Source organism: Macaca fascicularis, chromosome 1 (assembly GCF_037993035.2).
Source record: "Macaca fascicularis isolate 582-1 chromosome 1, T2T-MFA8v1.1".
NCBI classification, from domain to species: Eukaryota; Metazoa; Chordata; class Mammalia; order Primates; family Cercopithecidae; genus Macaca; species Macaca fascicularis.
In genome coordinates this window covers 172,753,108-172,768,989 of record NC_088375.1, presented here as the reverse complement: position 1 = coordinate 172,768,989, position 15,882 = coordinate 172,753,108, and the positions used below count along the sequence as shown (strand labels likewise).

At 38.7% G+C, this 15,882-nt stretch overlaps 1 protein-coding gene across 14 annotated transcripts in view; it reads left to right on the top strand.

Annotated features, from left to right (window-relative positions):
• Nucleotides 1–15,882, top strand: part of PATJ (PATJ crumbs cell polarity complex component) — a 426,407-nt gene that overhangs the window by 206,403 nt on the left and 204,122 nt on the right. Inside the window, exon 28 of one of the 14 annotated variants that reach the window (XM_074005394.1) lies at nt 818–850. The exons of the other annotated variants lie outside the window; for them this stretch is intronic. Coding sequence (XP_073861495.1) covers nt 818–822 — 5 coding nt within the window. The 3' untranslated portion in view covers nt 823–850. Of the gene's footprint in view, nt 1–817; nt 851–15,882 lie in introns of those variants that run through there. 14 annotated transcript variants of the gene reach the window in all.

Below are 15,882 nucleotides of genomic sequence, written 5' to 3'. Positions count from 1 at the left end.
TGATACAGTGATCACATAGATGATTTTTTTCTTCTGCATTTTACAAAGAAAGATTATACTGTATAATTGATAGATACTTCTGAAGTCGTTGTAATTGGTTAAATAATGGTTTTCAGATGTGTGGGGGTAGGGTAGGGTGAGGGCTGCATTGTAGCATTTTGAGTGAAATTTAAGAAATGTCAACCATTTTTCTAGTGGCTTTTCTGAAGCTACAATTTTTTTTTTTTTTTTTTTTTTTTAGTATTTCTCCCCTCTGAACGCTAAGTTGAAGGCTTGACTGCTTAAATAGAATCTTTACTGCACGTTTAGAATGTTACTGAGATACAAATGAAGCTCGCTAGGGGAGAAATACCACATGCTCCATGTGGTTCACCAGCTTCTTTGTTATAAACATGATTCAATGCTAGGAGCATTAAGGAGAGAGCAAGTTGATGACTGTTCCCCTCACTTTGGACAGGCTAAAATCAACTGCTGTTTCCTTTTAATTTGCATTTGAAAGATGTAACTAATGCGATGAACCGTTTCTCAGCAGGAAAACTGGGTCATTAAAATGATATTAATTGAAGCTGGCCACAATAAATGGTTGCGGTTATAATGCCTCCCGTTCTGAAATAGAGCTATCATCCTGAGGCGAGCAGGGTAACTGAGTGTCACAGTCGGCAGCGTGAAGCATCCAAGGGTCAGATGTGGGAAACCAGGGATTTTGCTTCTCCGGCATAGTTTTCCAAGCAGCTTTTACCTGCTGACAGAGGTGACTGTTTAGCTTGAGGACTAGCTTGAAATTAGCTTAATTGATTGCTTTTCCTGATATAAATAGATTGACAGGTTGCCCTTAAAGAGAACAAAATCTGAGAGAAAGAGAGAGAGAGAAAAAAAAAAAAATAGGCCCAAGGTCGTCAGAAGAGAGAAGAGTCTGTGGTGAGGATTTGAGCTGCGTCCAGCATTGGATATTTGTCAGGAATGCAGATACTCTGAAGGGAACACAACAATGGTCCAAGGGGGTTTCCCAGGTAAGATTTCCATTGCCTGTGTGATCTGTGGTTCTTTCGGAATGCAATCTGATGCTGTTTTAGTGTTGGTGCAGAATGTGGTTTTAAAGGTTTAAACAATGGTAAGCCAAGGCATTTTTCTTAAGAGAGCGAGGGCACATATGCATGTGCAAGGCAATTGTACATTAGAAACCCCTACAATTTCCTTTCATGTGCACTGTAGTTGGAATTGTCCTTATGATGTTTTTGAAAAGTGGAGCAGTTTAATCAGACTGTCAAAGATATACCAGTAGTTGCACTGCCAAGATTCTCAACACTGTTCATGCAGTATTCTCTTCTTTCAGAATTTTAATTGAGAAGTAAACCTCTGGACGTTTATTATCATTATTGTTGTTACTTGTGACTTCACCATAATAAAAAGGAAAGACTATTTACATTAGAACTAGGTTATTCTGGTTAATTTTTAAAACTGACCACTCAGCATTTTGTTATAGATGAAAGCAGAATATCATTAAGGACTCATAGTAGTAAACAAAAGGCTGCTTTTTCTAAATTGTAAAATAACACCTTAATTATTTTATTTGCTAGTTGTGTTTGGTGCCTCATTCATCTAAACCTACAAATTTAAATTCATTAGGGGTGGAGGCTCAGCTCTTGGAAGTATTACCACTCATTTCCTTGTTAACATAATGGTTCTTGCAATCATTGCTACATTGGCAATATAATTTCATGCAATAGAGTACTCTTAGTATACGCTTTTGCCTGACTTAAAAAATAAATTTCTTAAAATCAGAACTTCTTTTTATCTAAATAAAATGGAATATTGAGACATAATAGGGGTATTCTTGCATAAGTATTATTGCTTAAGGGAGGCAATTGTTAACTCAAGAGTTAGACATGACATTATAGCCTTTCTTTTTATTTTCAGCAGTGCACACGCAAATTAGGTTATGTCTACTGCAACAGTAGAGTATTTGCTGCATTCCTGATTTAAGCTAGCAAACCTTATTCGTGGCTATGCTGTCAAAATTATTGAGCAAGAACTTTTCTTTTGCTTCAAATATAATTTCTGAAGATATTCCTGTGGGAGTCCTAAACTACCTAGTATTCAATTCTGTTATTTTGACTTGGAGGAAATGCTATAGCTCCTAAACGGATGCGTCACAGATTCCCTGTAGTGACAACTGTCTGTCTAGATTGTGTTTCCTTTCATTCTGCAGTTGGAATTGCTTTTAGTTGTCTGTCATCTTTTGAATACTGCTTCTTAAACTTGTATTGACACGGCAACTTACAGAAATCATCCTGGATATTTGTGGATCCTGCCTGCTTCTCCTCAGACTCTTCAGAGCAGTTGATTAATTTTCCTTTTATTTTAGAAGTTTCTTGATTTTTAAAATCTATTTCTGCAGATTATAAATATATGTATGCTTTAATCTCCTGAGTAGAACTGGCCAACCCTGATCATTTTCTTAATCTCTACCACACTGACTTGAAGTCGCCACTGTCCAGGCTCCAAACACCACAATGGAACCCTTGAAAATCCCCACTGCAGTTTTCTAGAAAGTGAATCAAGTATATCTAGTCATTAGGAATTTATGTGTCCTGTATACTTTATTGAACTAATGTATAAACTCACTTTTAAAAAGGTTATTAACTACCAATGTGTCTCATAAATGGACACATATTTATGTGTTATATGTAACTTTTTCAGTGTTCATGATCAGGATTGATTTTTCTACAATAAATATTTTCAACATTTATTAAATCTTCTATTTATGTATACACATTTAACTCCAAAGTATTTTAATACATTTTAGTAGTCTTATGACTTAGTCTATCTTATATTATGTTCACTGCTTTGGCATTCAGTCAGTTTTAAAAGCGTGTTTCTATTTCATGTTTCTTTTTGGCATATTTTACAAAATGTCATATGTAGAATTGTAAATAAAGGATGAGGCCTTGGTCTGTAGAGAATTTACCTTTTCTTTTGTTCTTGCTTGGAAACACATTATTTTACATGGGTTTATGTTGCTTTGATTTCAGTAGTTTTATGTCACTTTAAAGTATTTTTGGTTTGATATATATAAGTATAGGTTAAACACTCATCATTTAAATTGATCCAATGTTGAACAAAGAGAGGGAATTGTTATTTGAATTAAGGAAATAACACATCAAAATTTAAGTAGCAGTTAAAGTTACGTTCTTGCAGAGACTGCCTCTTTTTTGTTGAATGCAATGGGGAGGAGGTAAGAAATATCACTCCTAAGTTTCTATTATGTTTACTCGTTTAAATATGTATTTTTAAAACAACTTTTATCTTTTTTCTTTACATTTATGGTAAGCCAAACTCTTTTTTTTTTTTTTTTTTTTTTTTTCTGAGAGAGTCTCGCTCAGTCGCCTAGGCTGGAGTGCAGTGGCACAATCTTGGCTCGCTGAAAGCTCCACCTCCCGGGTTCTTACCACTCTTCTGCCTCCGCCTCCTGAGTAGCTGGGCCTACAGATGCCCGCCACCATGCCTGGCTAATTTTTTGTATTTTTAGTAGAGACAGGGTTTCACCATGTTAGCTAGGATGGTCTCAATCTCCTGACCTCATGATCCACCCGCCTCGGCCTTCCAAAGTGCTGGGATTAGAGGCATGAGCCACCACGCCTGGCTGGTATGCCAAACTCTTAAGGTCCTTGCATAGTGTGAGGAATTCATATTGCACATTTCAAATATATCTATTCCATGTTAGTATTATTATTCCCATTTTTAGATAGTAGAGCTCTTTTTATAGAATGCCTGGAGGGGTTTATCCATTGGTTGGTGGAAGTATGGCATAGCTGCAGTTACTATGGTGATGCATCATTAAGCATTTTTGGAACCTAATACAGCCTTAAGGCTAAGAGGACAAATATAGCATCTAATATGAACTTTGCCTTCAAGAAGTTTATAAAATTTCTAAAAAGAAAAAAATATGTATAGGTGCAGAGACACGTACACTGGAAGGCCCTCTGGAAGACACTGAGCATTTGAGATTGGTGGGAGTCGCTTAGAGTCCAAGCTCCAGACTTGTGAGTCCACTAAAGAAGTGCTACAAGCCTGGCTTGTAGGAGGGAAAGGATAGAAATGATCTGTACCAAGAGGGGATACATGTGTAACAGAGTTCTAAAACTTTAAGTTCAAGAATTTATTTTCTGAAATAGAAATTATAGTGATAGCTCATCCAAGTAGCTACATTTGAGAACATTGAAATGCAATTTATAGGTTTATTCCTTTACTTTTTTGAATACTTATGTTGTACACACTGTGCTTAATGCCTTACACACATTGTTTTCTTCAACATGTTTAATGTTAGAGTTTTTTAAAGTCTTACTGTTTTATAGATCAAGTCTAGATGACTCCAAAGCCTGTACTTTTAAGAAGTTTTAATTTTTCGTGTCTTCATGCATCTTCTCAAGTAATCCATTTTATTAGTGAAGCCAAATTGATTGCTATTCTCTTTTTTGGTAATTTATTTCTTATATCCACTCATTGGACAAAGAGACATGTAATTAGAATTCCTCCCTCCAAAAAGCATACTGAAGTTCCAAATTCTGAAAAATGTTCACTGTATTCCCCCAGCAAACCACATTTTAATATTGAAAGTTCCAATTTAAAAGAAAAAGTCACAAATCACATGTAGCCGAATGGAGAAAAATACAGTATCAGAGGCATGCCATGAAGCTTAGGGTACACCTCCCCATGGCATCACACGCTGCCCAGTATGAGCCAGGCTTCTCAGCACAAACTGACTTCTCTTCCATTGCGGAGAAAGGTCTGCATTTGGAGAAGAAATAGCAAGTCTCTTGATGCTAACCAGATGGGAATGAGTGAGTGTCGAGGTTTCCAATTTATTTTAATTATGAAATTTTTACAAATTGTAGTGTGAGTCACTCAATATTTTCATGTTCGGCCTAAGTAAGATGGAAATGTACGAGCATTTTGTTAAAGGTTTTGAATTTCATTTGGGTTTTGGCTCAGTGTTGCCTGCTTGGGTTTTGGCTCAGTGTTGCCTGTACCTGCTTCAGGTTTTCCATATCTGCTTTGCGGAATCTTACAAAAGCCAGTGCAGGTACAAGAGCAGGCTGGGAATGAGAAGGCAGCACCTTAGAGTTCCATGAAGCAGAAGATAATGAGGTATGAAAGGTTAAAAAAAGAAATTTATATCTAATGGGTAGTTTCTAGGTTCTCTCATCTAAGTGTTCACTTGAATGTATCTCCTGCATCTTGGAAATGTTTTGATTATGCCTGCAGGGATAAAACATGCCCATAGTGATCATCTAATAACAAAATTGCATTGGTTGCGGCTGTTTATCTGTGTCACGCAAAGGCTTTGAAAACAGCTCTCTGCTACTGTGTAAAATTAAGTTAAATACTTTGGTTCTTCAAATGACAAGACATTGGATTTGATTTATTGCTAAGTCACATTTATATGATAATTTGCAAGTTGTTTAGTCACGTGTTTCAATTGTTCCTTGAGAACAATCATTTTGGCAGGCAGATAATCTGTGTTTTCACAGATCACAGAACCTGCAAAAACTAGCTTTCCATTCTTCAGTCCCCCTTGAGTCTGTTACTCCCATCATAGGCCTGTGCTTCTGTTTCTTTCACTTTGCATTTAAATATTCACTCCCTGTCCGTGAGTATATGGCCATTAATGTGCTTACAGTGCTTGCTGTGTTGAGACTAGTTTAGGTGTTGGTCTCATCTATGGCCAGAGTTTAGGTAACTGTAGGTGTTTAATAAACCTTATTTGAACTGATGTAGAAAAGGTCATTTTGCATGTAACCTAATGAATATTCATAAGAGAGTGGGCAAATCTTTTCCATTTATAAAGTGGGTATTCTTACGGAACAATGGCTCACTAAAGAAAAGGGAATCATTCTACCATCTACACGTATTACTTAGAAGGATTTTTTTTTATGAGCTACTTGGTACAATTATGTTATATAAAGAAAGGGCATTTTCTCTCTGTGGAACAATGGTTTTTATCGGACAAGTAATTTTTCTATAATCATAAAGGAATTATGTATTTGGGAATGATGAGCGTTAGAATAATGGGCAATTGTTTTCCTGCGTTCCGTCTTTTTTTTCTTACTTTAATTGAGCAATTCATTTTTACTTTGAGTTCACTTATACAGTGGTTTCTGAACTAATCTATAATATGATTTATGCATTGTGCCATGTTCAGGGCAAGTAACGGGATAGTTTCTTGGTCAAATAGGCAAGAGTAGAAGCTTTTCCACTTTGTGACCAGTGAACCTTTGGTGCAGCATGTGGCCCGTTATGTGTGTTTGTAAAGGAAAGTCTTATTGTTGATGCTTTCAAACTACAAAAAAACAGAGTTGAATAATTGCAGCAGAGACCGTATAACCCCAAAGTGTAACGTATGTACTGTCGAGCTCTCTCAAGTAAGTTTGCCAACCCCTGAGTTACATTATAGAAGTTGAAGCTTTGAGACAGGTGTGAGTTCAAGATCAGATCTTACTTTATAGCTTGTTAACTGTGTATACTTGAGCAAATTCGTTATTACAAAATTCTCTGAACTTTGATTTTCTTTTCTACAAACCAGGGATAATACTATCTACCTAATAAGTTTTTCCTGGTGATGAAATGGCATAAAATATATAAAGTATTTAATACATTATTTTGTAAATGGTAAGCACTCTGAAAAGATTAGCTCTATGCAGAATATATGTATACATATTTCTGTGTATGTTGGTACATTTATTTTTCCTTTGTGTAAGATTGAAAGTTGTTGGCTTTATTGTGGTATACTCTGTGAAATAATTCGTTTATGTGTTTATTGTGACTACCAATTGTATACTCATTATTTCTAACTCTCTGTTAATTTCATGGCCTGAATTTAACCTGGTTAGTTATTTAGGTTTTTCCCTTGCTGTAAAAAAGTTAACTGTTCAAACATTACCTTAACTTTTTTGAACACGACCCTAATTTTTTCTGACAAATGGTAGTAGCAAATACTAGATTAGATAAGAATACTTTAGTATAGAATATCATTATATTATTCCCTATATTCTTGTGTAATATTTGCAAAATATCTATACACTTTAAAGCCCTCTATGGTTATGGTTAAAGTACCTTATGATTTGTAAACCGTGAAGATTTCCCTTGAAGATTTTCCCAGTGTTTAAGCAGTGTCTTCTGCTTTATTTGACATTTTTTTTTATCCTCTTATAAAAAGCCCATTGTGACTCTGGCCTCAAATACATGTTGAATTTTCATTTTCCTCAGGGAACACAGAGGAGAGACTGTGATCCCGAGGGGTTACCTGGTAGACGGAGAATATGGAGGCCAAGAAATCAAGGCTGTGCCTCTTGTTAGTTTGTGACCAAGTTGTCAAGTCATTGACTTTCTCTGGAGCCTCACTTTCTTAATCTATAAAACGAGTGTGAGACTAAATTATCCTTAAAATTCCTTCTAGTCCTGTGGTTTTTAGGGGGAGTGGATGTTCTGTTTGGTTAGGGCAGAGAAAACCTTGAAGATATACATTTTTAGTAAATACGAAGAGCCTAAATGTGAGCTTTTAGCCTGGAATCTGTCAGTGCATAAGGAGTCCAAGAATGTCTGCTGGTGCCTTGAATTTTCTTGGAATGTGGGGAGGGGTGTTGGGGAGATTGAAAGGAGGAGGAGGTTATCTTTATTATATCATCCATAAAATCCATAGCTCAAGGGAGGTAAAACAGCACTGTTCTAAATCTATACAAATCATGAAAAGTAGGATGAATAGATGATACTTCATATCAAAATAGGCCAGCTAGACCTTTATAGTAAAGCTTTTTTGAAAGAAATTAGTATGGGACCGGGGATTACATAGCAGATAATAAATATGTATAACATCTTATCTCCAAAAATTGGTTAAGCTACAATAAAACTTAAGAAAGAAAATTAAATAGATAAATTTTTGAAAGTCAGGTAATGACAACCTCCATTTCTATAAAGAACTCTGCCACTGCCATATATATATATATATATCTTAGACAGAGTTTCACTCCATTGCCAGGCTGGAGTGCAGTGGCATAATCATGGCTCACTATAGTCTTGACCTGCCAGGCTCAAGCAATCCTCCCAGGTAGCTGGGACCACAGGTACATGCCACCACGCCTGGCTAATTTTAAAAACATTCTGTCTAGAGATGGAGTCTAACCACGTTGCCCAGGCTGGTCTCAAACTCCTGGACTCAAGCAATCTTCCCGACTTGATCTCCCAAAGTGCTGGGAGCCATGGTTCCCAGCCTCACCACTGCTTTTCTAGAATGGTTCTGTCATATGGGTCTCAACACAGTCCTTTGTATATAATTATTGCTTAATGTTGTATGAAAGAATAAAAATGCTAGCCTGGGCAACATAGCCAGACCCCCATCTCTACAAAAAATTTAAAAATTAGCCAGGCATGGTGGCATGCACCTGTAGTCCCAGCTACTTGGGAGGCTGACGCAGAAGGATCGCTTGAGCCCAGGAGTTTGAAGTTTCATTGAGCTAGAATCACACCACTGCACTCTAACGTGGACAACAGAGCAAGGCCCCCATTTCTAAAAAATAAGTAAATAAGTAAGTGATGTTTCATGGTTATATTCAATATCAATATTGGGTATTCTAATGAGTCTAATTATCTTTGTATAAGTTTATATAAACCATAATTTATTGGATAAGAGCATGAGATTTGGAGTCATGCAATTATAGTCATGTACATTTAGATAATCTCTTTATTTAATCTTTCTGAAACTTATTCCTTAACTCTAATGTGGAGATGGAAGCACTTACCTCTTTGGACTATTTAGAGGACTAAGTGACATAATACATATGAAATGCAGAACATTCTCCCTACGTGACCATCCTTTCCCTCATATCTTCCTATTTCACAAATCTGAGTTCAGCATAAAAATTGTTTTACTTGGCCAGGCGCAGTGGTTCACGCCTGTAATCCCAGCACTTTGAGAGGCCAAGGCGTGTGGATCACCTGAGGTCAGGAGTTCGAGACCAGCCTGGCCAACATGGTGAAACCCTGTCTCTACTAAAAATACAAAAAATTAGCCAGGTGTGGTGGTGGGCATCTGTAATCCCAGCTACTTAGGAGGCTGAGGCAGAAGAATCGCTTGAACCAGGAGGCAGACGTTGCAGTGAGCCAAGGTCATGCCATTGTACTCTAGCCTGGGTGACAAAAGCAAAACTCCATCTCAAAAAAAAAAAGTTTTACCTTTGAACAAAGCATAATTTTTATGGAGAACATTTCAAATTCCTCTTGATTTTTTTTAAAAGAAATTTCCCAAAATCTTGATGCCAATGGGTTCTCTAGAAACCATAATTTTGCTGAGCATTTTTCTCAGTGCTCTTGGCTTCATCCAGTCTAGATAGGGGGAAACACTGATTTCTGATTCTTGAGTTCTAGACAGTTATATGTTCTTGAAAGGGGCATAGTTAAAGATGGAAAGATTGGTATCTTGTACATATATTCAAATATTCATATGGGAAGGAGACTGTCTATTTTAATAATGGAGACATAGACAGGTTTATGGTTCAGCTTTCAAAATGAGTCTGAAAAAAGGTGAGCCTAAAGTTTTCTTCCCTTTACTATCATTAATTCTGTGGAATATCTGGAACAGTACGTTCGGGTGAGTTGGAGAAAGCTACACACTCTGGAAAGATACCCATGGGGAGCCACTCAGATGACTTAGCTAGGAAGGCCTTTGATCAAAGAAAAAAGGAATGCCTTTATCCCTAGACCCAGTCAAATGGATTCCATAACAACTCCCACCCACTATCTCAGCCTGGCACCCTTGTGCAGTATACATACTGCACAACCAATTGTGGTTGACTGTGTTACTAGACCTTGTGAAACTTAGCTCTCTGACATCCTGAACAGTCCTAGCCAAGGCACAAAGCCAAGAAAGAAATCATCAGAAGAGATTCCCAGGGGCCAAAATGGAAATAACTACATGTGTACTCTCAGCTCATTTGCTTTGCTTGAAAATAATCCCTGACTAGATCTTATTAGCTTCCAATGTGCAAATAAAATGTTTTATTATAATTTATCATATTTTATATTCATATAATAGGAGACGAAAAATGTATTTTGCAAAAACACTCTAGGCAGGCCTGCTAACTGCAGGATCAATACATGAAAAGTATCAACCTGAGAGCAAAAGATGTAGAAAAATGATATAAAGCAGACAAAAGAAATATGAATACGAGGCTGGGCGAGGTGGCTCAAGCCTGTAATCCCAGCACTTTGGGAGGCCAAGGCGGGTGGATTACCTGAGGTCAGGAGTTTGAGACCAACCTGACCAACATGGTGAAACCCTGTCTCTACTGAAAATACAAAAATTAGCTGGGCATGGTGGTGCGTACCTGTGATCCCAGCTACTCGGGAGGCTGAGGCAGGAGAATCACTTGAAACTGGGAAACAGAGGTTGCAGTGAGCCGAGATCGCGCCATTGCACTCCAGCCTGGGCAACAAGAATGAAACTCCGTCTCAAAAAAAAAAAGGAAAGAAATATGAATACGGAAGTCTCTGTTGGGTTGCAGCCCTACGTGCTGACACTCAAACAATACCATCTGTTCTTACTGGGAAACCTTTCCTGACTTTAAGTGTTGGCTTCTGTATTTCTTTTTGTTGGTTCCTCTATTATTTCACTTTTACTTCTACAGCCTACCATGATATTATCATTCTTCCTACATGGTTATTCATTATATTTATAGCCTCATGAGAATTGTCTATCTTGATTAATTTTTAATTCAACATGTCTTGTTTAATGCCTTGTACAGATGATACACTCAATAAATATTAAATGAATGAGCAAATGGATGAATAACAGGATATTAAAATTATGCAGAAGGCATGTAATTTGGAGGGGCTTGGGCACTGATTATATGTCCTTCTATCTCTTGATATTTTTTTCTTCTTGAAATATTCATTTCAGATACCCTGTCTGGAGTTTAGTTTTGATTATTTTTACAAAGCAGTTTTATAGTTGACAAAGCAGATATAAGGCAAATCAATCTAGATGTGTAGAGTAATTGGACCGGGTTTGTGGTGTGATGATGGAGGGTTATGAATGAGGTGAGACTTCTTTTAGTTAGTAGAGGATTAATCGGTGATCATTAGGGAGAATTAACTTGTTGACAACTTGCAACAGGAGGACTAATTAGAAGATATATTCTTAAGGATTAAGTTTGACTCTGAGTGAAGACACCCCCAAATAACAGCTATTCTGGAGGACAGAAGTTTATTTTTTTCACACGTATGGACCTGGAAGTGGACATTGCACAGTGTCTGGGACCTGGGCTTCTTCATATTGTTGTTCTCCTATGTGTGACCTACATCCTCCATGTCACCTCAAAATGTCAAGAAGATACTAGCTGCAGCTATCAAGGTGGCATGCCAGTCCAGCCACCAGAAAGGAAAGGAGAGAAGAGAAAGGGCAACCTTCCTCCTTTTAAGGATATTTCTGGAAAATAACACGTAATTCTTTAAGTTGTATTCCATTGTCCAGAGTTTAGTTATACAAATAGTTGTAAAGGAGGCTGAGAAATTTTATTTTTCTTCTGGACAGACATATGCCCAGCTAAAAAATTGTAGTCTATTATTCAAGCGAAAAGGTAGAATGGATATCAAAGGACAAATTAGCAGGATTTCCACTGGTAGGTTAAAGATCAGCATATAACTTTTGAATCTCCCAAAACTTTACTAATAGCCTACTCTTGGCTTTGCCAATAACACAACCAATCAATTAGGCATACATTTTGTATATGTATTATATATATTCTTATAACAAAGTAAGCTAGAGAAAAGAAAATATTAAGAAAACCAGCCTGGGCATGGTGGCTCACACCTGTAATCCCAGCACTTTGGAAGGCCAAGGCAGGTGGATTGTTTGAGGTCAGGAGTTCGAGACCAGCCTAGCCAGCATGATGAAACCCTATCTCTACTAAAAGCACAAAAAATTAGCCGGGTGTCGTGCTACATATCTGTAGTCCTAGTTACTCAGGAGGCTGAGGCAAGAGAATCACTAGAACCCAGGAGGCAGAGGTTGCAGTGAGCCGAGATTGCGCCATTGCACTCCAGCCTGGGAGACAGAGCAAGACTCCGTCTCAAAAAAAAAAAAAAGTAAACCATCAGGAGGAAAAAATGTATTTACTATTCATTAAGTGGAAGTGGATCATCATAAAGGTCTTCATCCTCATCTTCATGTTGAGTAGGCTGAGGAGGAGGAAGAGAAAGGGTTGGTCTTGCTGTCTCAGGGGTGGCAGAGTTGGAAGATATTTTGCGTATACATGAATCCACACAGTTTAAACTTGGATTGCTCAGGGTTAATTGTATAGAATAAAAAGCAACAGCACACATTATCCCTTTTTACAATTTGTTTACTTGCTTGCTTATACTTACCTATCCAAATCAGAAGAGACTGGAAATTTTGGCCTATATAGTATTTTGATGCTCTTGGAACTATTTTAAAAGCTTTAGTTGAATGCTATTTATTCTAATATAATGAGTTCTAGAGGTAATATCTGTTTTGTTACAGTTTATTTTAGTTCACACTAAGTTGTATTAAAAAGGGAATTAATAATTCCCTCCCTCCCTCCCTCCCTCCCTTCCTTCCTTCTTTCGTTCCTTTCTCTGTCACCCAGGCTGGAGTGCAGTGGCGTGATCTCAGCTCACTGCATCCTCTGCCTCCAAGATTCAAGTCATTCTCCTGCCTCAGCCTCCCAAGTAGCTGGGATTACAGGCGTGCACCACCACATCCAGTTAATCTTTGTTTTTTTAGTAGAGACGGGGTTTCACTATGTTGGCAAGGCTGGTCTCAAACTGCTGACCTCAGGGGAACCTCCCACCTCAGCCTCCCAAAGTGCTGGGATTAGAGGCGTGAGCCACTGCACCCGGCCTAAAAAGCAGTATAATTTCTTATGTGTTCTTGACTATTCTTAAAATAGCTAGTTAGCTAAATATATAGATTAGCAGATTAAAGCTTCCAGAAAAGAGTTCCATGACACATAGAAAAGATATTTAAGGTTGGGTGCAGTGGCTCACACCTGTAATCCCAGAGCTTTGAGAGGCTATGATGGGAGGATTTCTTGAGGCCAGGAGTTTACAACCAGCCTTGGCAACATGGTGAGACCCCATCTCTACAAAAAATACAGAAGTTAACCAGGCATGGCGTGGCACATTTGTAGTCCCAACTACTGGGGAGGCTGAGGCAAGAGGCTCACTTTAACTCAGAAATTGAGGCTGCGGTGAGCCAAGATCGTGCCATTGCAGTCTAGCCTGGGCAACAGAGCAAGGCCTCAATTCTTAAAAAAAGAAAAGAAATAAAAAAGGTATTTAAATTCTGCTGGCCGAGCGTGGTGGCCGATGCCTGTAATCCCAGCACTTTGGGAGCCCAAAGCAGGCAGAACACATGACGTCAGGAGTTTGAGACCAGCCTGGCCAACATGGTGAAACCCCATCTCTACTAAAAATACAAAAATTAGCCGGGCGTGGTGGTATGTGCCTGTAGTGCTAGCTGCTCGGGAGGCTGAGGTGGGAGAATCACTTGAACCCGAAAGGCGGAGGCTGCAGTGAGGTGAGCTGAGCTGAGATTGCACCACTGTATTCTAGCCTGGGTGACAGAGGAAACTCTGTCTCCAAAAAAAAAAAAAAGGAGGCTTCATGTGTAGAGATTGAAGCTTTATTATTTTCTAGTTGTACCTTTTCAATCAAGCCATTTAAACTTTCTGGGTTTCAGTTTATTCATCTTCAGGACACATGGACACATGGCTAATGCCTACCTCAAAAGTTAGTTTCAGGATTAAATGAAAAAAAATATGAAAGAGCCTGGTACTGTGCTTAAAACTCAGTAGAGTTATTTCCATTTGAACATGGTAACTAAGGTCAGTAGATGTTATTTGCATTTGAATGCAGTAATTATTACCTTTAATATCTTCTGCCTTCATCTGTAGTTGTTTTTGATACCTCCAAGCCCAAAGTTACCTAATCATTTAGTGAACAAAATGGTTCTCAAAGTGCAATCCCCCACTAACGTGTCAAACAGTGGAATCTTTTTAATTTTTCTTATTTGATCCCATGAGGGGAAGTGGGTAGCAGGAGGCTAAGTAGTTCAGTTGACCAGGGACAGAGTTAACCGGTGACGGGAGAAATTGAGAAGTACAGAGAAGGCATAGCACCCAAAGGTGAGTGGCAAAAGTAGGATTTCAGCCCACATTCTGATCCTAGAGCCCACACTCTTAGTCACTAGGTTTTATTGCCCATTTTAACCAAGGAGGCCGTGCTTTGGCCAGTCAGAGTAGGAGAGATTTGTACCAGGAGAGTTTGAGAGAGTGAAATAGGATGATCCAAGTTCCACAGGAACACTCACCGAGGCATTTATTCAGGAAGCTGTTATTATTTATGTTATTTTTATTTATTTATTTATGAGGTGGAGCCTTGCTCTGTCTCCCAGGCTAGAGTGCAATGGCGCGATCTTGACTCACCGCAACCTCTGCCTCCCAGGTTCAATAATTCTCTTGCCTCAACTTCCCGCATAGCTTGGACTACAGGCACATGTCACCATACCTGGCAAATGTTTGTATTTTTGGTAGAGACGAGGTTTCACCATGTTGGCCAAGCTGGTCTCGAACTCCTGACCTCATGATCCACCTACCTTGGCCTTCCAAAGTGCTGGGATTACAGGCATGAGCCACCGCGCCTGGTCTATTATTTATGTTGAAATAGACTTTGAGTGCTTTGTACCAGGTAGCTTAGATTTTCTCCTGCCAGTGCCTCCTTGTCTTTATTTTTGAATGGTAATCTGTTAGGGTCATAGCGTTAGTGGAAAGGGGTTGGGATCCAGACTCCGAGGGAGGGTTCTTGGATCTCGCGCCACGGCTAGTCAGTAGAGTAAAGTGAAAGCAAATTAGGCCAAACGTGGTGGCTCACGCCTGTAATCCCAGCACTTTGGACAGCCAACCCGGGTGAGTCACCTGAAGTCAGGAGTTGGAGACCAGCCAGGCCAATGTGGTGAAACTCCATCTCTACTAAAAATACAAAAATTAGACCAGCATGGTGGCGGGCACCTGTAACCCCAGCAACTCAGGAGGCTAAGGCAGGAGAATCGGTTAAACCTGGGAGGCAGAGGTTGCAGTGAGCCGAGATTGCATCATTGCACTCCAGCCTGGGCGACAAGAGCGAGACTCCATCTCAAAAAATATATATATAGCGAGTTTATTAGGAAAGTAAAGGAAAACAGAATGGCTACTCCATAGACAGAGCAGCGGGTTGCCCATTTTTATGGTTATTTCTTGATTATATGCTAAACAAGGGGTGGATTTTTCATGCCTTCCCTTTTTAGACCATATAGGGTAACTTCCTGATGTTACCGTGGCATTTGTAAACTGTCATGGCGCTGGTGGGAGTGTAGCAGTGAGGACTACCAGAGGTCACTCTCGTGGCCATCTTGGTTTCGGTGGGTTTTGGCCGGCTTCTTTACTGCAACCTGTTGTATCAGCAAGATCTTTATGACCTGTATCTTGTGCTGACCTCCTGTCTCATCCTGTGACTTAGAATGCCTTACACATCTGGGAATGCAGCTCAGTAGGTTTCAGCCTTATTTTACCCAGCTCCTATTTAAGATGGAGTTGCTCTGGTTCAAACACCTCTGACAATAGAATTCTATCAAAATTAAAGCAGAGTTGAATTGCATGGAGAGGATTAAAAATATTCAGTTTCTCATTCTTTGTAAGATGAATACTTGCAAATCAAGCATTAGTCAGTTAACTAAATGCTTACTATTAGTCATTTTATTTTTATTTAGGTATACTAAGAACTGTCTTTTTATTCCTAAAATCTTGAATTTTCTAAACTTGCTTTTGATAGTTA